Here is a 23,817-nt window from a genome sequence, read left to right on the forward strand (position 1 = left end):
TCTTTCTCCTTCTTCTATATCGTTTAATTCTCTTGTGTAGTTTAAAAAATCGTACCAAATCTTCAGAGAAAGAGTCGAGAGTTTGTCGAAAAAGAATTGAAACGGGATGTTAAAAATAGGCGAGTATTGTGAGCGTTTTGAGAGATTGAAATTCGAAATTGCTTGCTTTAGTTTGATACATTCGGTCAAAGTGTGATACGTTTGGGTTTATATTACTTATACTTATTCTTTATATTACTTATACTTATACTTATACTTATACTTATTATATAGCTTTCTTATACATATGATCAGCATGTTGTAACATTTTTAAAAGAAACTTATTTGTGATTTTAGAACAAAAATACTTGTCATTCTTGAAGTTTACTATACTTAACAAAAAGGACATTATCAAAAACATAAATTTGAGCGAAAGCCAATTTTTTATTTTTCGTATTTTTATATTAATTAATTCGTATTTTTTATGTGAGACACAATTGAGAAGTCTTGGTTATTCTTCTTCTTCATCTTCTATTTGGCGTAACGTCCCACGCGGACATGCCGGCGTATACAGAGATACATGCGCGCTTTCGAGACTTAATTCATATTACCACGCACAGTCGGAGTTATAGTCAATTCTTGGCTACGGGGGACGACGGTCTATTCCAGGCTTGAACTCATGACGGATATTTTATTATAAGTCGTACGAGTTGACGACTGTACCGCGAAACCATCACCTTATTCCATGTCTTACGCGCCAATTTGTTTCATTTGTCTCGTCTTGATAGAACTCAAGGATACAGAGTTCCCCGTTGTTTGTCATTGTAGTTTTCTAAGGTTTTTTACAGTGCTGGTTGATTATTTATATATAACGATTTAAAAATATGTTAAAAACGATCAATAAATCCAAAATTTTACGTAAAGCAACAAAAAAAAGCACGGGGAACACTGTAAAAATTCAAAAAAGGCTTGTCCATACAAAAATGCATTATCTCGACGTTGAGATTACTCGACTGCAGAGATAAAATAAGTGTGATGCGAATTCATAACATGTTAATAGGCATCGAATGATGTTGTGTTCCATTCCTAAGAGTATAATGATGAAGCAGTCTCTATAAACGTAATTTTAGTTCAATTTTGTTCAACATTGTTGTCATATTAATTAACAAGCCAACCAATTGTACAAACCAACAACGTGGCCTATCCAAGCCAGTATCACCGTCTATTCCTATCATGTATTTTGCAAACAAGCTTCATCAACAGCGTTAAATTCGTTTAAACCATTCGAAACACTCGTCTAGAAAGCAAGCCAACTAAGCGATTCATGTTTTAAACTTCAACAATCCATTTGTAAGATACAAACACCGGCAAAATACTTTCCACCCCTCCCTCCCGCTACAACAGCGAGTTTGACTTGTTCACTCCTGCAAACAATGAAATGATGCTTACAAAGTGACAATGTCAAACCACTAATTTGTTTTCCGTGTTTGCGTGCCAGTGCGCCGTGTGCTCATTTGCTCCACCTCGCTTCAAGTGGTGTGTCTCTGTGTGTGTGTTGCCCACGAGTCCTTCGGCCCTGGCGGAGGATTGTCTGGTGCATGTGGTACCCGTGAAAAATTCTTCATTTCTGCAGCCGAGCACACAAGGCACGAGCGCCACTGCATCATCATCATCGCCATCAGCAGGAGCTAGGCTAGGGATGCCCCGTGTCATCCGTGCTCCCGCCCGCATCCCTTCGGGCGACTTGCGTTCGGTTTGTTTTTATTTGTTTCCATGTCAAATAACGCCCATTCCCTGGGATAAATATTACACACACAAAAAAACGAAACACTTCCCACTCTCTTCGAGAAGCAGGAAGGTTGATAAGGTGGAAAACACGTAAAGGTGCTGTCTGAAGCAAAGAGTCACACCCTGCGCACCAGCGGGGCTTTCCATTTCTGCAATCAAACATCGGTCCCCGGGCTTTTTTCCGGTTTTTGGGAGGGGAGTCCTGATGATGGCTGGCTGTGTTTCTGCTTGTAATGAAACTCGCTGTCGGTTGCTGTTTCGCCGGCCCCCGTGGTGGCCGTGGTGGTGGTTCCACCTTGTCACAGCAGCTCTCGCTCTCTCGGTCTCGCTCTGACTCCGTCTACCGCTCCTTGGGCAAGGTAAACACGGAGGGGCCATCGTAGATAATGGAAAAGGTTGGCCTGCTACCACCGTACCGTGCTTCAGGTAAGTACGGTAGCTGAACATGTGCATTATTAAATACAACTCGTCTCGGGGCTCAGGAATCACGGCTCAACAAGCAGTACCAGTACCAGTACCGGAGCCTTCCAACCCCTTCCAACCGGTGTCGTATCAAGCTTCTGGAAGCTTGCAGACTCATCTTGTTGTGTGTGTGTGTGTGTGTGTGTGTGTGTGTGTGTGTGACTGCTCTGTGCCACTTTCATCGGTTCTCAGCAAACCGAGAGGTACGTGTGTCTCTGTGTGTGTGCAAGTTTGTGATTTTTTATGTGCCGTCTGTTCCTTTCTGCAAACATAAACTCCGTCCAACTCCATTTTAACTTTCACCCTTGCGATGCGATGCGGCCCAGTGCAGGAAGGGTTGAGGCGTTGGGGGGGGATCCTGTCAGAAAGCGGCTAAAAATTGTTCTCAACAGTAATTCCTCTTCTTGCGTTCTTTTGCATGGGTTTTGCCACTAAACCGGCACACACACGGCTAAAGGGTTTTGGGGGAAGTTATTACTTTGTGTAGTTAAGAGACATTTTGTGTTACAAGTCTCGCATGATACCCTATTATGCTGAAAGGAGACACTTTAAATCGTTTTTAAATAATAGCAACACAATTACAGTTTGTGAATGTTGTGTTTAATTATTGCTTTGTAATCTTTAAAAGATACATACTAATTTGTCCCTGCAATAATAAGGATCACTTTGATGATTCTGACTAAAACAGCTCAATATTCCAGTCAGAAATTAAACACAAGACAATTGGACTGTTATCTCCTTCATATTAACAACTTCACTACTGTATTGGTTCAATAAAAATGGATAAAAATGATAACAAATAAAGACAGCACAGCAGCAACATCATCTTCTGCTGCCCCCTTTACTGCACCGTAAAGCTACAAACCAGCTCTGCCTTAAGGTAATTTTCAATGATAACCATACCGCCCGGTGGCCTGGTACTGATTGGCAAAGTTTGCTTCCTTCCCTTTCCCGGGGCTTCCCACTAGCACACCTGCACATGCTCTCCCCAATTCCGTCGGTACCATCGTTTGCATTCCCGATAACTTTGCCCAGGTTAGCGCAAAAGGCTTTCCGAAACAGCAATCCCTTAAAACCCAACGGGGAATCCTGTTTATACCTGTACAGTTTCCAGTAGGGTGCCGGTGGACGGGAACTTGCCGTGGAGGGGCAGAGCTGTAACCGAGGGGCCATACATGGACGACAATGTTACAGCACCATACATAGAAAAGCGGAAGAAATGAAACAAAACCCCAGCTTTCCAACTCACTAGCGGAAAGACAAAGTTTAACCAGACCATTGGGACCAGTGAACAAAAAAAAAGGGGAGCAACAAAAAACTTTATCCCACCACTGTTCTGCATACGCGAGTTCCAATCGATAAAACGGAGTGGTATCCATGTGCCATGTGTGTATGTGTGTGTGTGCCATGACCCACCCATTGCGAGGAGGAGCGCGGTACAACAAGAAGCTTTAAAAGCTGTCGGGTTCGTGTAAGCGACCTGAATTGAATATTTCTCCCAAGGCTCCTTAACGTTCACACGACAGGCGACACAGGCGGCACAGCAAAAACGGGGGACAAAAAGCCGAAAACATCCTCAACGAGTAGGAGCTCCAATTTCACCACCCAACGTCGGATGGAAATTAAATGATTCCCCACAGATACACAGAGGGACTGTCGTCTTGACCGTGCAGTTCGATCGAAGCGGTACGAATGCGGGTCCAGCCATTGGTCCCTTATCCTTAAAGACGCGTAACACCTAATCTAATCCTCTCGTGTCCTTGCTGCATGCCGTCTGGTTGATACGGGACGAACATTCTACGCACGATGCGATGCCCCGAGGGCGGCGGCTCTAGAACCGGATTTCAAACCGGAAGTCCTTCGCCGGAGGATTAATGACTGAATTCCGGTGCCCATGTGCGCATAGTTGACACTGTGTTGTCTCTTTTTTTGACCGAAGAAAGGTTCTTTTATTTTTCTTATCACATGTTTTGTACACATCAAAAAAGTACGTGCGTTGCTTCAAAGATCATTTACCCCAAAAAAAGGTCAAAGCATAGCGTTGGGCGGATGGGAAAATATTCGCGTCATCAATTGCTACCACACTATTCATAAACATTTCGTTCTCTCCCATCTCGCCTTCCCATCCCTTTGCCGATCTGAAAATCAACGAGAGGAAGGGATCAACTCCACAGATAGTGTCGACCGACTGACGACACTGTGGGAGCTTAGTTTTATGGAATCTCGGCAGCACGGGGCAAACAGCAAGGCGAGAGACCGACAAACAAAAAAAAAGCTCGCGTCACGTCACCACCATAAGCATTCCGGTCACGGTTGAATGCGCTGCCAAGCATCGCCAAATGATTGATGACAGTCATTCATTTTAATACAACTCTAAAGTGCACACAAACGCCCACAAGCTTTAGCACACACACACACACACGCACATCCTCCCGGAGGACACCCTCGGTGAGGGCAATCTACCAAAACCCGGTCGGATGTATCGTTCCGACGAGCTATATTGCTCGTGTGTTGGCTGTTGTTGTTGTTGTAGCAAAAACCTTCCCCCGGGTACGTTATGCAATACCCGATCGATGAAGCGAGCTGGAACTGGACTGGGAGTGTTCGTCCACCCAGCTCCCAGGAATATATCACCCTCCGCTTATACCTCAACCCACTCCACTCGACCGTAAATCGACCTTTTTCGGAAGCCTTAGTGCGTAGGCATCTTTCCGCAAAAACCAGCCGATCCCTTCCCAGGCGGTAAAGCATAAGAAGCGTCTATCGGTTTCCCGGGAAGAGCAACTCACGTGTCTATACACACGTGTGTGCATGTATGAGTGTGTGCGTGTGTATGAAGGTAAACGGTTGCCTCATTTGCGGTGAGGGCAAAATAAATCGGCATGAAATCTAATTGAATGTTTCACATTTATCGGTTTTGCTTGATGCTGCTGCTGCTGCTGCTGCCGATTGCAGACTTCAATCAGTGTTAGGCCGATGCTGTACGTGGGGTTAGGTGGTTGTGGCGGAAGTTGTTCGCTGAAAACGGGCAGCATTAATCATATAAGATACAATAAATCAACAGCTGCTGAGGGCGAGCCGGGCGAGTGCTTCCGGTGCCGATATTGTAGCCTGAGGGCCCGCACATTGGCGTAGCCTGGTTTCCCGTTCCAGTCGAGATATCGAGAGGATGTACAACTATTTCCGAGTTATTTAATTTCCATCGTAAACTATGCTTGCTTGCAAATAGGCGGAACGTAATTGCTCGAATCCCTTTTGAAGGATCTGTTTGGAATCTGGCGTGTCTTATGATGGGCGGTTCGAAACACAATTTGTGGAACAACAGGGAGTCTTTCAGTACATTCATTCTAAGGATTGTTTACATATTGTATGTAAAACTAAGGCTCTGAAGTTGTAACTTCAACATGGCCGTTCTTAATTGAAATTAAATAAATCTTAATCCTCTCGAATATCCTTGCGTGGAACAACTTACTCAACAAATCCAATCAATTCAACATTAAGAAACATAATATCCTAAATAGCCAATTTTTTTTATGCAGCCAACTTTGGCACACTAAAGATCGCTGCTTGAATTCGCCTTTTGCAGTAGTAAAACAGCATTAAAGTTACAGGTAGCTCTTTTAAATAGTGCTTAAGCAGCTTCCTTATAACACGGTGCTAGGGATTATTTGTCTTTGTGTTTTATTTTCAAGCAAGGCGTCATTAATGCCTTAAACAATTGTGTTAACACGATTCGTTTTATTTAATTAGGTGGATGTATATTTTAAAACTCTAAATGTTCTTGAATTTCACATAAATTCAAATATTTAACTTAAAAAAACATAATCACTTCATTCAATCTTCCTTGTTCAATTTACAAAAGTCTTTAACACTTTGACAAGAGCCACCTTGTACCGATGACATGCATTAAAAAGCTTTGAAGTTCCGCCAAGTTCGGTATACCTTCTTAAAAAATTATCGAGTTTCATCGCGAACCATACACTAATCAGTCGCAGAGTGTACCAAAGAGTACCGTATGTTTGTTTAAAAGCTTTATGGTTCCACCAAGTACCGCTTCATCTCTTAATCACCCACAAAGTAGGACATCGAAATGATTATTCGTTAAACAGCCCCCAATCATTTATAAAGTACGAGCTGGCTTTTTGGGATGATTCTTCGAGTATGATGGTTGAAGCTATGTGTTTTTTTTAGGAAAACAATAGAAATACAGTGAACCCTCTCTTATTTCACACCTCTCCAATTTGAAAAACCTCTCTTGTTTGAACGTTAAATATACAATACCTTTATTTCCGGTACATTTTTGTCCCTATAATTTCTAAGGAAAACCTCTGAAATCTGTATCCCTCTTATTTGTGTATGGTGTTGCCATGGTTGTTGAATGATGTATACTCAAATTGGCAATCCTGTTCGCAGATTCGTATAGCAACAGTTAAGGCTGCATACTAAATGTTCTGTTTCTTTCTTGTTAGTATGGACCTTTCATTCACTTTCAACATCTGTAATTTGAAAAACCCTCTAATTCGACAGTCCCATCGCCTCTCAAATAAGAGAGAGTTGACTGTAAACGAATTTCTAAACTCATTATTGATGGAATGTTACATTCAGATTACTTTCTCCACTGTATTTGCAATAGGTAATGCTTTCCCTATTAATCATCTTTTCCTGTAGTAGGCTTATTTCCAGCCTTGAATTTTACGATTTCATGCAGTTTTTAATGAAGAGTTCAGCCAATTTGTTTATAATTTGCACCATACTTTTTAAGCATGATTGAAGACCTACAATTTTCAACCTAGCACCAATTCATGGCGTGGTCTTTCAGATTAGCTGTTGTATGATTAAATTTCGTTTGCAGAAGCACCACTATTAAATCAATATTTATTACTGTATTTATTGTTTTGTTCAAAAGCATTCAAATTAATTCCGTAATACAACATAGAATTTAAAAAAAAACTCTTCCTAGTGTTTTATGCTGTACCTTATCAACATGCAAAGTTCCGCACAACCTATCTTTGTAAAGCCTGCGTTACAGACCCAGTGAATTTGATCGTAAAATTTTGGGTTTTTGTGCTATATTTCAATAAATTTTTATCAGAATATGGCTTTTCGCACACTATTAGAAAGGATATTTAATTTTCCAACTATCTGAATTATAATTTTTTACTACAATTCAAACTTGTACTAGCACAGGTCGAAAGGAAAACTACTTATAATGCCTCCATACAGATATTTTACTGTAAACTTAAGTTAAGTGAATCCATTTTTAACAATAAAAAAATAGAGCAATTTGATTCGAATTAAACCAAAAAAGTAATGACGCCCTTTCGAGTTTAGCTTAATAATAGCTCTTTAATTATAGTGTACTCTCCCATCGGGGAGGGACTTCCGCATAGCCGAAGATCGTTCCCACTGGGCACACACAATTCCCCATCCATCCTCCTGCTGGCTCCAAAGTGGATCGATTATCATTTTTACGCGATTAGTTCGGCCACTGCTCGATGAATGGAAGGATCGAGTGAGTTCCCGTCGATTATGTCATGCACGGGATGGAAAGTGAATGAAGTTCGCTGTCGTCGTTACTCATTCTACTGCCCACTAGCTAGTGGCCTTTCTTGCTGCTCTATCTCCCTTTCTAATACGCAATCACCACACAAACCTACGCACCGAGGCGTATTAATTATGATGTAGCAAATGAATAAATAGAGCGTGTAATGCAATTAATTGAATGGGAAACCGAGGCCGAGGACAACAAACTCACCAGCAAGGGACGATTTTATGTCGATGATGAAATCGCACTCTGACCAATGAGTGAGTGTATGTGTGCGTTGGGGGGGGAGAATCTTTTTGCTGTCAATTGAGATCCTGCCCGGTGACTTCAGACAACTTCAAACGAGAATGACATGACATCAAGCAAATAACTGGGGGAATTCCAGGAACGTGCACACACTTGAGCACAAAAGCAACTGTCCCCGCTACAGCAGGGCAAACGGGGAGACGTATCTGGCAATCTCTTAATTCTAGCCCAAGACTACACTGGCTGCGTGCTATCCACCGTTGCTATCGCGTTGATTAAATTTGTGCCAATTTATGAGCATTACCAAGGTGTTGGAGCGCAAAGCAAGAGAAAGGCTTGGAGCGGATAGAAGCAAACGTTCCATATGCACACTGGCCAAGTGCATGGCTCAAGTTGCTTTATTTTTCTCCTCCCCCACCCACTGCTGTTCACATGCAAAACGGATGCTACCGCCAGTGCACCTGCCCCACTGGCAACCCGGCAAACCAGCTGTGGCCGGAAGACAAAGAAATTCGCTATCCTTCTCTTTTGCGTTCTCTTTTTTTCCACCTGTTTGTTGTTTTTTTTGCTCCGCTTTTCCCACAATACACGGTTTATTGCAGCTCGTGGGACGCAGCTTTCACTGCCATCCTCACCCCAGAGAAGTGAGCCATGCTGAATTTCCATCCCACAAACAGCGGCCATGCATGGTGCACCTTTCGCTCGGAGCCTACCAGCGGAACGCTTTACGAGAAAAAGAGAGACATAGAGCATTGTCCTGGGATGGGAAAAATGTAGCTCAAAGAAAACCTTGCACCGAAGGACGCTCAACCATTGGATGAATGGTGGCGCGGGGGCGGCGGTTGCGAAACGGGCACACAAAACTCCAACATATCGCGCTCACACATATCGTAAAGACTTTCCAACTGCTACTGCCACCGATGATGCTGCTGCTGGTGCGCATACTTTTATGATTCGTTTTGTTGCGTTTTAGTGTGTACGGTTTGCTTTTCTTCCCACGTGTCCCACTTTTTATCACGGACGGCAAAGCTTTCATTAGTTTGATAGGATTGTGTAAGCTGTTGTTGCTGTTTCTCTGTGTGTGTGTGCGCGCCCGTGTTTGTGGCTTTGAATGCAGCAAACTTTCGTCCTTGGTGATTTGTTTCTAGTTTGTTGAAAAGAGAAGAGCTTTAGCTTTCTCTACCACCTACCTTTAGCAGTGCCACAGTACGCCACCGTCCGCTTTTGGGTTTAAAATAATAGCACGACACGCGATTGTTGACAGAAAAGTTTCAGGCTTTAGCAGCAGCTTCAAACAGAGATCATGGGAAAAGTGACAATTATTTGTCGCAAGGGTTTTTGGTGCGCTTTGCGGCAAATGGCCTTCGAAGGGAGACATTTGCTAGAAGATGTTTGAAAAAATGGCACAGTATATGAAATGCTGACCATGGGTTGGACCACAAAGGGATAGTCAAATATTTTAGAGTTGATCGTGAAAAAACAGCTGAATTGTTTAGTTTATAAATCACAATGGCTGACTGCATCAGGCGTGTTTCATCCAATATTTATGTAGTGTAATGTATTTATGAGCTGCAAGTGCATTGAATTCGTGCGTCTTCACCGTAATGGGTTCAATAGACCCGTAATGCGTATTTCTGAAATTAGTTCTTAATACAGGGTTTCCCACGATTTATTGGTCAGTTCCCATGATTTTTTGGTGCGTTCCAACTATTTTTTGGTCGTATCCCATAGAGTTTTGGTTCGTTCCCATAATTTATTGGTATTTTCCGATTGGATATCAATACAATTGGACCAAAAAATTCTGGGAAACGACCAAAAAATCGTGGGAACGCATAAAAAAAATATGGGAATCCACGAAAAATTGATGGATTCCAACCAATAAATCGTAGGAAACCCTGTAATTACCGGTTTCTAGTGGTTGACCTGTTCACATTTATATTAATTTGTTCCCATCTTTGCGGACACTCGACATATCCACAAAAATGTCACCCTCAAAAGTGCTCAAAGGTGGTTTGTGGCTAAAATCCTACCCAGATCAGTTGACCCAGAACTATGATGAACCTTGTTGTTGTCCGTGTGAAATCGTTCCATTGATTTTAAAAATATTAGCATCATCTTGACGTCAGCTCTTAATAGCTCAATAATTTATAAATGGTGTAGAATAGTAGAAATAGTAATATTTGGTTTACTGGCCTCGAAAACAAGAACAGGAAACAAACGACAGAGCAATTTGGTCACAATAAGGAATGAATTTAATAGTTTGATAAAACACAACTGCCATATCACAATAAGATTAGTATTTTCAACAAACCAGTTAAATCAATGGTTTAATGAAAGCACCAATTTAATATGTGGTTGCATTCCCAAGAAACATTTCCTACTCCTTTTAAACTTAAACATGTCTAACGAATGCTTTCTTGTGAGTGTATTAAGCCAAATCGCTTTAAAATGTCTTTTGAAGATGCTTAACAGTTTTTAAAGTTGTTAAACCTTTTAAACGGTCTGAAGACGCTTGTAAGACTGACTGTTAAAACTAACATGCATTGAAATACATCGGAGTGCTTTATCATATTGTGCTCTGAATTTCATTAAACCACGTAATCAATTTTGTCCGGAATTAGAAGCAAGATTTTATATCACAGAATCTTGTGATTAACAGAAGTAAATTGTGATTAATTGCATAAACATATTTTCTATGTAGCCTCGTTCTGCCGGTTTAGGAAGACACCGACATCCAGAATCAAGAGTCCAGACCTTAAACAAGTTTAAAACTAAAAACGTGTAATGTGCGTGTGTAAATTTGAAGATTATAAAAGGAATTTTGAGGCTGTCCGATATATGAATCAAATCGTCCGTAATTTGAAACATGAGCTCGAAACTGTCCGGAAGGAGAATTAAAATATCCTTGGAGTTTTATGATGCTTTGCAATGTTTCGAGTAAAATTATTGGAAACCTTTATTTTTTTCTCAAATGTAAAAGGTTTGCTTTAGCAAAGTAAATAATACAGAGGTTTGGTCGATTAAAATGGAATTAGTCAGAAAACATTAAATGCCAAAAATGTCTTAAGTGTACGTAATTTGAAGCAGTACGATACTACAAAAAAATAAACGGAAACTGAACCAAACTATGCATCCAATGCATTAATTAGTTGTTCAAATGCATGTTATTTTAGATATGTTATGAATACAATGTTTTATTTCTTTATTTATAATAAAGTTTCCCTAACCACAGTAATACTGTCTGCTTCACAATTTTTACAGCTTTTAGAATTTATCAATTTTTTTTAAATGTTTTAAATTAGATGTTAGGTTCCTTATTTTTGTGTGTGTGAATATTAATTAAAATGATATATAAAATGGTTAAAAGTACCAAAAATTGTACGCAATAAAAAAAGAAAATTGGTAAGAGTTTTTTCTATTAGCATCAGTTTCATTGCCCCCACACCCGTATACCCCTCTCGTAAATAAACCTCCGGTCCTCAAAATCTAGTAAGTGAAATTGCACTGAAAAAACGCAACCACCCCGCAGTGGCTGCAAAACTAAAACGCTTGCGGCCAGCGCAAATTGGTTGGCAAACCAAAAAGTGTCCCACTCGGTGCATCCACCCCCCTCCTCCACTGGCCACCGCACTCTTCACCACTGCCGTACTATCCAGAGGCGGGGGAACGGTGCTCGGTTTGTTTATGTTTTAATTATTTTAATGAGTACACTTAGTGCGCCACGGACACAATGGGCAAACGGGTGCCGGAACACACGCGCCCCGATAGTGCCCCAGCGGAAAACGTGCGCCACTGTTTGGTGCTACGCAAAACACACACGTACACGTACACAAGCACAGTTCACAGCTTTGGGCGCAGTGGGAAAGCGCAGGTGAGAGCAGCCCCACCCACCAGGCAAGTGGCCGGACAAAGGCTGCCATATTTGCTCCGGTGGATCAGATAAATGTGGCACTTGGTGTGGTAATTGTTCCATAAATTTGCTGCTTCCGCCCATATTGGCTTCGGTTTGGCATAAATCTTACGGTCCGTTTTCCCTCACCCCGCGCACGTTCGATTCGGCGGGGCTGATGCCACCGGGGCAGCAGCACCACTAATGGACGACAAAACTGAATGCCGAAGCTGTTAAGTTTAACGCGCGTTTGGTTTACAGTGGCAAAACTGCGACAAACACGCGGCGAATGCTGGGGCAAGAAGTGTCACGTCAGCTGCTTGCCTGCGACATGCGACGCATTTTAAACGTGTATAATAGACTTGCGCTGTATTATAAATCCCATGCTTCATAAAACACGCTCCAACGTGCGAGGCGCGTTCGCCGTATGTAGGTTTCAGTTTCTGCTCGAGGCGTTTGCCATCTAATGAACGAAAGCACACTCAAACACACACACACACACACTCACACACACTGCTCTCGCATCCGTTCTGGTGAGGTGAAAACTCCTAGTCCCATCTAAACAAATGTCACCCACGGGAAGGAAGGCTCAGCTCATCCTGCGAACCCGGGAGGACCGAGGAAGGCAGTGGTGGGTATATGCCAAAGTAAAGATAAAACAGCTCCAGGGGAACGGAATGCGAACTGTGCTCGAGTTTGTGAGCGCCTGCTTGATGCGTCCCTGATGTCGCTTCCATCGAGAACAACGCACACCGGGCGGGAAGATACACATCACCTAGTTTCAAGCAGTTCGTTAGCCGCAAGGTGCCGGTGGACGAGCTCGGACGAGCTCGGACGGCCCCGGGCGCTGCGTCCGAAACAGTGGCAAATGAAAATAGGGATGCCACAATATCCGGGTGCGTCCCGGCCCGGCAGGGGATGTGGCGGGGTGCGAGCGCGTCCGAGGTACCGGTCTTACGGCTAATTAAGATCCCTGCTCTTTGCCACCCCGGATCCGGATTCCGGTCGTGGTGAGGACGGTGCTGGTGGGTTGTTGGTTGGGCGAAGTTTCGAAGCATTGCTGTGGCAGATGAGGTCCAGTTTTTTTTAAATGCTTCAAGTAGTGCCGCGGTGGTGCAGTTTTAGCACATAATTTGCTTGTTTAAAGTAAGATAAGAACTGACTGAGTAGGATAAAAAACAGTAATATGGGTAAAGTGAAACTAATTGAATGAAATTATATGAACAAAGTGCACTTTAAAAGTTCTTGCGACAAGAGAGGATGAGCAAATATCATTTGAAATGTGGAATAAATCATGACAATTGATGGTACTTCTATCATACCTCATCATTACTTTTACCGCCCCATTGAGCCCATTAAGGCTATAGTTTATCTTTTTCTTGCAAAATGTTTAGCTAGATGAATAATTGGACTTATTATAGATTATCAAGGGTTTTTAGATTACTTTGCTTTTAAAACTATTAAACTCCTTGCCCAATTTATTTTTTTTAAATTGCCCAATTTACATTTTCGAGCACGAATAACCGGGAATTCGAGATATTTACATTCAAATGGCACCTTAATCTTCCCTTAAACTGCACCAGTTTATGGGACTTTTAGAACAAGCCCTTTTAAATTAACTGTGATGTGGCTATTTTTTTGAATTTTCCTGAATACTTTCAGAAATATTTTTTTCAATCCTAATTACATGTAGACATTTTTTATATAAAAAACCACCGAATTTTCACCAAATAACGCCGCATGAAATGTGCCTCCTATTTGGGCCAAATATTAGAGCAAATGAAACCAAAATGAATTGGCCGCTATCATCATCCAATAGAAGAAGGTCAGCTTCACTCACATACGAAATTTTCTACACGGTTTATCACGCACAAATCCACAGTTTTTGGTGGATCTCGAGCAACATTCTAGCAGATCATGTTAAAACATTTAGTACAAATGTCTCTTGGGTAGCGTTTAGCTACTGCATTAGGCACATCATACTTTATTCCCATAGTAGAAAAGAGTTTTAATTATTGAATCGGACAAATTTACACACGCAAATTTGATTGCTTGGGAAGCCTAAATGAACGATAACATAATTACTCTGCAAAAAATAACCTGCATCCGAACGTCAATAATGCATTGAGTGTGGATACAAAAAAACAAAATTGTCATTAAGTGTATTTTTGTCCATTTTAAATTTGAATGTAAATTCAATAATGATTTTATTCAGCATTCTCCACGGGGAAAATTTCAATTAAGTATAATAAAGTTTCGACTACAACCCGATTATCAAATTATACGGTACATCATAAAAGCCCAAATTGGATTAAAATCGCATATCTGGACCGTTTGTGAGTCAATGATACTCATCGTGATCATTTTGAACTGTGGTCTTATTACTGTGGTTTAGCTAAATCAAGTAAACCCTCGTGGAGTCTTCTCTTCTTCTTCTTTGGACAACGACCATTGTCGATCTAAGACCTACCCCCCTCTCTTTATACCACTAGCGGGGCTTGGCTGTCAGTGACTTATTGGTTACCATAACAGGATAGTCAGTCAAGTCCAACGTATGGGTGCACGGACTATTAGGGGCTTGAACATGCATGAAGTGCATGTTGTTAAGTCGTACAAGTTAACGGTTGTACCACCAGACCAGCCCTCATTGCGTCTAACAATTCTTAAAATGTTATATATGTACGTTTCAACCAAAATAAACGAAGACGGTTGAAAACATTAATTTTTCTAACGCTTAATTCTATTCTTCAGATAGCTTACAATGCTGCTAGAAGCTTTATTTAAGCCTTATGACAGCAATACCTTAATATCCCTAGCACACTGTAAAAATTCATCTCCTTTACTGGTCGTAGTAGCTTCAACAACTATTATAAAAAAGCACAAGTCAACGACAAGCACCGGTACCGGTAAACTGCGCCTGCCAGAAGGCGTCGTACATTTAACGTCCAATTCTAAAGGGAATATCAACTACAGTAAAAACTCCGCAATGCTAAACCCAATGCAAGGTTTTTTTTAGTTGTTTTGTTCGCTGCCATACAATGTACCTCGTTGGCAATGTATGTGTTACAGCTGGTGAATAGTTTAACCATACACCGATATTACCGGCATGCTCAGAAAGTTAACTCCCGGAAGGAACAACGCTTTCCACCTTCGAGCCCAGCTGAGCGATATTGAAAAGAAACTATTAGGAAGTGTCGGAGTGTAATGGGGGACAAACTATTGAAAGGAGAACCTGTTGCCGAATCTGTTGCGTCCGACCGTACCTCGGTGCGGGAAAGTTGGAGTTACTGCCGTATAGAGTACAATCAACGCACAAAAAGCCAACACCTTCGATTTGACAGTTCAAGAAGCCACACTCTAGCGAAGGGGACAATGCGCAAAAGGCTTTAAAAAAGACAACAGCTTGGTTATCTAAAGGACACACTCTTTCACACTGTGACATGCATAAAAGGCTCGGCTTCGAATCAATGGTTCTGTGTGACTATCCTCGAGATGCTGTGGTAAAGAGCCTCCTTCATAACGTTTGAACCCTGAACAATAACCTCTTGCACACATACGCACACAACCACACCAGAAGCTTAGCAAAAGGTCCCCAGGACTGTCTTGAACACGTCAGGTACGGTATGCGAGTGTTTTATTACTACATGAAACAGCTCTTCACCTCTCAGCCCCACACTGCTGCTCCTGTTCGTCTTTCGGTTGATAAAGAATCACGGCAGCAAGCATCACTCCTGGCACCCGGGCACGTCTGTCCCTCTGGGGACAGCTCTTCGAACCATTATAAATAGCTCATTGGCTCTCGATTAGATTCGATTGGTTTCCTCCACCCCGGGGTCAGTGCCGGGGTCGTCGAAATCGGTGCTCAATTGCCCAGTGTCTTCAAAAAAGAGGGGGCCACCGGAGGAGGATCCTCATAAATCCACTCCAGGACGCGTCCTCTTATTTTTTACCCCTATTCTTTGGAGGAAAGAGTGCAGCCAAAGTGGCAAAGGGTGTGAGGCGCATCTCAATGTTCCGCCTCTTCTGTCCTTTTGCTGCTGTGTCGACCCCGTCTATCGATTATACCCTCAAATAACCCATCCAACCAACCGTCAAGAGTCATCCATCCCGGTGATGCCCACTTTATCTCAGTCGGTCGGTCGGGGCTCGAAAGCAACGCAACAGGAAGATATTGTGCCAGCTTGTTGCGCTCCGTAGCCTTTGCTGAGAGCCCTGTTGCATAATGGCCAGCAAACTTCCACACACACACACACAACGTTTTTGTATCGATACACCGCTGTGGACCAGTGGGCTGGTGTTTCTACCAGAATGATGAGCAACAGCCAAGAGAGCAACATTCCAAGCCTGCCGGCATTAAAAGCCGCCCTTGGCTTCGGGGTTGGCATAGTTTCTGGCTGGCAGCGTTCCAGCAAATCCTTATCAACCTATCCACCGTTCCTTCTTATTTCCGGCAGCGTATTTTTAGCAAATTGCAGCCAATCTTCCACAAATAAACAGACACCGGACTCTTGCCAGTTCGGACGGGGAGGGTGGTGGTGGCAGCAGGAGGGATCCCCAGGCCGGACCGGCATTCGTCGCCATTTAGTTCCCCGGTAATGGCTGCCCGGGGTGTACGTGGCTCATATTTATTGCGCCTTCACGCGAAAGTGCTCCCGGGTTTCGGGAGCCTCAATGCTGCGCGGTCCTCATCAGCTCACTGTTGCCAAATATCTCCACCCAACTAACAGCAACTATCGCGCGCTGCCTTACGCTGCCTGCTACTGCTCGGAGCTCTTCCGCCAGCCACCAAAAACCCAATCCCGGCTTGGCATTAATAATTTAAGCCCGTCATATTCAGTGAATGTCTCACACAACACCGCCGCACGAAAGCAAACACACACACACACTCTGGTGGGCTGCTTCACCCGGGCCAGGATCCAGATTTTTTGCACCTCGATGACATGCGCGCCCCAAACTCACACACACACACACACATAAACACCACACCCAGTGTCCGGACACCGAGAGGGGAGTGGTGGTAAATGGTAGCACGAGCGCACAAAAGCTCAGCATCCCCCAACCAAAAAACCGGACGGCTTACCACATGAGTATTATTACACTGGTACACGGGGTGGCATGAATAAATAACGAATCCGTTTAATGTTGTACCCACCCCCATCGCCGCGCCGGCTGCTGCTCGTCGTCTTCCGCGTTTTCGCCTCTTCCCTTTCAGCAACCAGCTCAGGTGCGTTTTTCGGTCGGTCGAATACGTTTGAGCTCTGGCACACACAGCGCCCTGCGCCCTGCACGATCCATCCAGGCGGCGGTGGTGGTGGTGGAAAGCGAGAAAGGTTCCAACGGTTCCCTCGCCCACACTGGAAAAGGAAAGCCGCCTGGCATGGCATGGTGTGTCCTCTGCCTCACAGCGTGTGCAATGCCAGTTCGGGGTTCTCATTCGATTTCAACCGGGCGTGTAACGCCAGAATGCGTAGAAATTTTCGGAGCTTAGACGGGTGACGTAAGCATACGGTGAGGCTAGGAATGTTTTGCTACCGACCGTCGAGAAAAGCCACATACACGCGCGCACGGTACGACGCTAAGCTCTTCAATTTGTTTCGGTATCAAGAGTGTTTTGGTAAGCGAGTACATACACACGGTGAGATTGTGGGTAAGCGTGGGACATAATTATTCATAATTAAGGAATGAAGTTAGAAGTAATAAATTTCAAAACCGCGTAGAAGAAGCTCATAAAAAGCGAAATGAGCTTTGGTAAAAAAGAGAAATCGCTTCAAGCGGTGGGCTCGTCCGGGATTTGAACCCGGGACCTCTCGCACCCTAAGCGAAAATCATACCCCTAGACCAACGAGCCCGTTGAGAGAGGAGGCGCTGTGTACGCATTATAAACACTGGCTCGTACTCAATTCGTGTCACCGAACACTGCTCGACCAGTTGTGTACCGTTCGATGTACGCGTGTGCTTCAGCATCTTTTCGAGAGAGCGGAGCACTGCACGAAATGCGTCGGTGCGTGAGAGAGTGTGCGGCCGCGCGCGTACACAAGAGAAGAGCGCGCCCGTGCGTTGTGGAATGCGTGTGCACAGTGTGCAAAACACATGTGAAATGGTGGACACATTTTATTGTTTTTCCAGTATGTGTTGTTTCATTAATACTCTTTGCTTATTTGGGTCTATTTAATTTCAAAATGAATTTCGTGTAGAAATGATATAAAAAAAAACACATATTAAATTCAACATTTTTGTCAAAAAAAAAAAAAGTTATTACCCGTATGTTTGATATTTCAATTGATTTTATTATTATTTCACTATCTACGATCGAAAAAAAACACTGCAGTAAAATGAGGTATATTATTGTTGTTTCATCGTCTTCCTGCAACCTTTCCTTTGACAAACGACTGCAGCTTGTTTATCATTTTAACGCGCATAGTTTCAACGCGGCCAATATCTACCGGATCGCTGTAAAAATGTTCCAGCCCCACCAGTGAGTGAAAAATGATTCTACTCCGTTCCCGATTAAGCTGATTGTTGCGTTCCAGGAGCTTGTACAGCATTTCATATCCACCAATCGTCCCAAATTGTTGCCCATCCTCTTGCAGTGCTACGAAAAAATCTACCAACGAACCCACCACATCCGCATCCATCTGATACGTATCGTTTGTGAGCCGCGCCATATCGTACGTTCCATTTAGTGCTCGGTAGATTCGGGCCGCCTCCTCAATGTTGCCCCCCTGAATGTACTCCACACACAGTGCCTCCTGTGCCTTCCGGCCCGCTTCCCTTTCCTGCTCCAGCAGACGCAGATTGTCGTTCAGCCGTCGTTTGAGCTGCTGCAAGCTGTTGCGCAGCCGTTCGATCTCAGCCCGAAAGCGTTGCTCAACTTCGCGTTCCAGATTGTCCACACGCCGCATCAGATCGGTCAACTCCGACTCTTGCTGCGCCTTGAGCAGCTCGTAATGGTTGGCCGATATGGATGGCTTCTGCATAGAGCTGTAGCGAGTGAGCACATCTTGAATCGAGACCTTAAACTCGCCCAACTTCCGGCTACATTCGTCCGTGGTGGTTTGTGTTGGGCTGCTGGGATTCCGATTGAGAGGGCGCTTGCGGGAAGATTTACGCCCCTCGATCACCTTCGTCAGCTGCACCAACTCATCGATGTCGGTGTGCGATATTACGCACTCATCGGAAGGTGCAAAGAACTGTCGCTTTACTCGGAACGAAGCATAGCTGTCTACGAGCACCAACAACACTACGCAAAATAAAACTCCTTTGCACATGATTAACGACGGACGATTTTATAGCGACTGAATCGATGCAGTTTACGCTAGACTCATCTCGTCTTGATAATAGGCAGCGCCTTTATCAGCTGTACAGCATGAATTATGGTTAAACACATACATTCACGTATGAATACATGTTTCATGTTATGTGAAACACAGACAATATTATTACGATGAGGTGGGTAATCTCCATTCAGATTAAAAGGGAATTCCCCATTTAATGATTGAAGAAGATGATGAAATTAAGACAAAGAAAATTATTGTACATATCTGTATTAGCGTAGACGGTAAAAAAACTTCATACCGGGAAACAAGTATGAAATAAATTGAAGTGTCTTTTTTAATGCTAGAACAAGCAACTGTATGAAATTTATGGCGTTGAACAATATTTTTTGCGATCTCGAGGTTTACAACCCAAAAACGTCATCATTTTTGACACCTAGATATCGATATTCTCATTGAGTTTTGTGATACTAGCTTTACTAACGGGCTAGTCTCGTGGTGCAGTGGTCAACTCGTACGACTTGACAACATGCCCGTTATGGGTTCAAGTTCCGAATCGGAACCGTATTCCCATACGTAGGAGACAGTGGTGCATACACCCCATAGTGGTGCAGACATGTCTTGATCAAAAACGGTTGTTTGTATCATGAAAGAAGAGGGAGAAGAATTTTACTAGCCAATTTCTTATGTGCACGTTGCCTAGTTGTAAGAGTTCGCTATATCTAGAAAAATGATTGTCATTTATTATTCATTATGTCGGGTTCATGTTGGTACACATGCACCAAAATTGTGTACCGATCACCATATTTAAACCTCAACCCCATTATCTGGCTTGAATATAGCACAATACAAATATTCCAATAATCATGACGTCATTAATTATCTTAGTTTTTAGAAAACCTCCAACAAAAAACACCAAAAAATGTAAAAGTCTCCAATAAAAGTCCCAATTGTCCATCAAGCTGTTCCTCAAAGTATCTTTCAATCATTCAATAGTGGAATCAAATTTGACGAGATTCCAAATTCCATATGAACCTGTTACTATTCAACCGTATGATACAGAGCATAATTTAATCTTAAGGCTTTTTATGGCAAATGAAATATGCAATTCAATATAATTTTAAGGATCAACAGTTAGTACTTACAGATTGATGAATTCGCTATCAGCATCAGCACGATGATCCACTTGTATATCCTCAACTGTTTGTAGCACTGGAAGTTATGATACCGATTCAGCATAATGATTTTCGATATCATTTTGATCATCTTGATCACGATGATCAGTATCTTCTTCATTGGGTTGTGCGATGCGCTATGTCACTTCCACCGCGAGCAGCCCGTTTGCCAGCCGTTCCCACGGTGCCGCACGTTTTCGCAGGGATGATACGCCGTCGTTGTCGTTCTCGCTACTCGGATATGTGTCCTTATGGTTTGGGTTTCTGGTGTCCGGATCGCTTTCGAGCGATCTTTTGCAACACTTGCAGCGTGCTCCACCTTTCGCCGATGTTGCTACCACAAAACCGGCGTTCCGGCAATGCGTACTCTAAGTCTTGTGTCAGTTTCAATTCTCAATTCTTTGCTTCCCCGTGTATGGCTTGCAACAAGGGGTGTGGCACAGGTTTGTTGGTCCTTAATTCCTTCCGGCCGTGCACGGTGCGGGTTTTCCAGTTCGGTTTTATGCTCGCAACAGTTTGCGTGTGGCCGCGTGCTCGCAGCACCCCCCAACGCTCAATAAACGCGTTGCCAGCGGGTTGGGATGCCTTTAGTTATTGCTGCACTGCAATCGAACCAACTGCTCGAGTGCGGTGAGGCATGTGTGCATCTTCGATTGTAACACGTTGTCGACGGCGTTTGTACAACACACTTGCCAGCCAATTCTACGGATACTATCTACGATCCCGGTTCGAATTCACACAACATGCTTGACCCGGTCGGTTCGAACACTACTGGAAGCTGCTGGGAAAGCGTGTCCTGTAGCTCACTTTAGTAGCGATCAACATTTTAACCGGCCGTTAGCTCGTTACGAGAGGGCAAAACAATCACCAGGCAAACGGATGCGGCACATTCGAGCTGTTTTTTCTCGTACACCCTAGTAACACTAACGCTAGCGCCAGAATGTATGCAACGTGCGATACGTATGTCGTTTTATGACGGTGTAACGGGGTTGGTTTCCGCTTTTCTGTTCAGTTCGATGGTTGTTTAATGGGCGTTCGTTCTAAACGGGGGACACGTCTTGTGCACGGGTTCGTCGGGTGCATGTACCACCCTAGCTCCGTGTGTTTGACACACGAAAATGCAGCTGTTTTTTCAGTACACGCGGTCTCGCGTGTCTAATTCGAGTTGATGTGATTCGCGCTCAGCGTAAGGATCTGCATCATATCTTTATCGCTATTGCTAACAATATTGTTTATAATTAGTTGTGTTAAGTATTACGATACGGTTTAATACTAGTATTAGTGTGTTAGTTTTACGGTAATTACTACTATTATTAATGTTCCAAAAACCCGATATTTATACTATGCGGAATGTGTCCTACTAATATCGCAGAGCGTCGACATCAAACGACATTAGCAGTTGATCGTTCCCTTTCTCGCCCCTTCTTTCAGCAAAGGGATGTGCGTGTCCGAATCCCACTATTTGTTTTTTTTTAATACTTTTGCTTCTCACAGAGAACTCGTCAAACCGGATGGAAGTATAGGTCGAGAAGAAGTGGCGAGCTAATTTGAACGTTTCCGGAAATCGGCAGCCGCCTATTGCTTGCGTTCCACAAACTCTCTGCCTCTTTCTCTCTCTAACACACACACAAACACTTGTGTTTTCGGCAGCTTCCTGGTTTTCGATTTGTGCTTCACACACAATTTCCCGCTTTCCGGTGGGCTGTTGCGCTGGAGTGGGACAGAAAGTACGGTGGTGCATTGGCAAAGGGTGCTGATGATGATGAAAGCTTTCTCTGATTGGCACAAAGAGTGCAAATTTAAATTAAGCGGTTTCTCTCGCTCTCAACCTCCCCTTATCCCGTTTAGTGAAAATATCTTTTTGAAGTTGAGACGAGTGTTGATTGGAAAAGCTGCACCAAGAATGAGCGATTAGAAAATAGTGCCTTGAAGCAGGAAGTAAAGTATGCTCTAGTGGTGCTTCTACAATCCTTTTTTTATGCGTTTATTCTCGTTTACTACGCGCACTCGTTTGCACGATACCGGCTGCACACTTCACCCCGATGGATCCGTGTTCCTTGGCCGTACGGAAGTCGATCGAAGAATGCAATAGGATTCTAGCGATAGCGCAACCGGCTCTCTTACGGAGTGCAATTTGGCTGCAGTTGTTGCGACAGTGCACCCGGCGATTGAAGATTGGTTGCCGACGCTGCTTGTCGACACCGGTGTGTCCACACACACGCGCTGCTGATGTACGGGCGGCGTTCGCTTTCAACTTTTCAACTTGGTGCGATTAATCACAACAACGGCGACGACGTTCGCAAATAGTCGCTTCCGGTGCAACCGTGTATTTGCACTTCCAGCGGTGGCGACGGCAATGCTGTTCGTGATGGCAGTTTTCATTTTTTCCCCCTTTCCGCGGGTCCGGAATGCGTTTCGCGAGCGTGTGCGAAGTGCCCAGACTACTCGTCCGCCTTGCCGTGGAACCGGACCGGAGTGAACGATCGCAGCGAGTGATCGGTCAGGCTTTCGGTGCTACTGATGGCAACGTCGGTTCGGTGCTGCGCTGCGGACATTCGTTTCGATGGCGTTACTGTACGACCGACGATACTGTATTCACGCATTGTCAATGGAACGACGTTTACTGAAAGGGAAAGAAAAGAGGTTGTTTTAAATAGGTTAGTTAATTAAGCTTTAAGGATATAGCTGAAAGTGCGGTAGGGTTAAAACAATATGTATAATAAAGTATAGCAATTTTAAATAATAAAACGAAATGAATAAAAACCAATCATAAACAAAACAATGCAACATTGTAGATCGTCAATTCCTCTCCAGAATAGTTCAAGATATTGTAAGTGTTGTAGAACCTGTTCCTGTCCCCATTGACCGACAACGGTTGTTGAGCCAAAAGAAGAAGCAGAATCTGTTCCTACTCCTGTCATTGAGTTTAATGCTGTAATCATTCACTACATTCAGAGATAGCAGCATTACTATTTTATTAACAAAATGATTTTGAAAAAATTAAAAGCTTTTTTTATTTAGATAGCCATTATTACGGATTATGTCGTATTATAGAAGACATTTGAAGGTTTTGTTTCATGACTAAAGGAATGATTTTGTCTACTGAATGAAGAGTGCTTACAATTAATTAAGGTTTCCTGCAATTCATTGACTGGCTCCAGTATTTTCTTTATTTGTCTTGTGGTTTTTTAATCGTTTTGCATATATTTTGGAGCGGTTCTCGATTTACTAGAATTCTCCTAATGAAAATCAATATACAGTCTTTCCCCGAGCTACGTAAATAATGCGTCCCGTAGACATTCGTGTAATTCGGATTTTCGCGTAAGTCGAATATCACGTTTTGCAGCCAAAATATTCTTGTTTAATATTGATTTTTTATTAAAATAAGTGTTTTTATGCACTTTATTAATTATGTAATTCATTTCGTATAGAGAATTCGGTTCTTTCCGTCTTTTTATT

General features: G+C 43.2%; 2 protein-coding genes and 1 non-coding gene across 3 annotated transcripts in view; all 3 read right to left on the reverse strand.

Moving 5' to 3' along the window:
- The window catches only part of LOC120904808 (neuronal acetylcholine receptor subunit alpha-7-like), a 93,829-nt gene that overhangs the window by 50,594 nt on the left and 19,418 nt on the right, over nucleotides 1-23,817 (reverse strand). Inside the window, exon 3 of the mRNA XM_040315179.1 lies at nucleotides 20,329-22,981. Within this exon, the coding sequence (XP_040171113.1) occupies nucleotides 20,329-20,479 (151 nt within the window). The 5' untranslated portion in view covers nucleotides 20,480-22,981. The remainder of the gene's footprint in view (nucleotides 1-20,328; nucleotides 22,982-23,817) is intronic.
- Nucleotides 17,686-17,757, reverse strand: Trnap-agg. Its single transcript has one exon. It is a non-coding gene; the product is annotated as a tRNA-Pro (tRNA).
- LOC120904810 lies at nucleotides 18,172-19,215 on the reverse strand. Its single transcript, XM_040315180.1, has one exon. It carries the CDS (start codon nucleotides 19,175-19,177, stop codon nucleotides 18,263-18,265), a length of 915 nt encoding a protein of 304 aa, XP_040171114.1. The 5' UTR covers nucleotides 19,178-19,215; the 3' UTR covers nucleotides 18,172-18,262.

Source organism: Anopheles arabiensis, chromosome 3, assembly GCF_016920715.1.
Source record: "Anopheles arabiensis isolate DONGOLA chromosome 3, AaraD3, whole genome shotgun sequence".
In the NCBI taxonomy this organism is placed as follows: Eukaryota; Metazoa; Arthropoda; class Insecta; order Diptera; family Culicidae; genus Anopheles; species Anopheles arabiensis.

Bases quoted from the DNA above. Each gene is read 5' to 3' on its own strand.
- LOC120904810 (XM_040315180.1), bottom strand. From the start codon at position 19,177: ATGTGCAAAGGAGTTTTATTTTGCGTAGTGTTGTTGGTGCTCGTAGAC.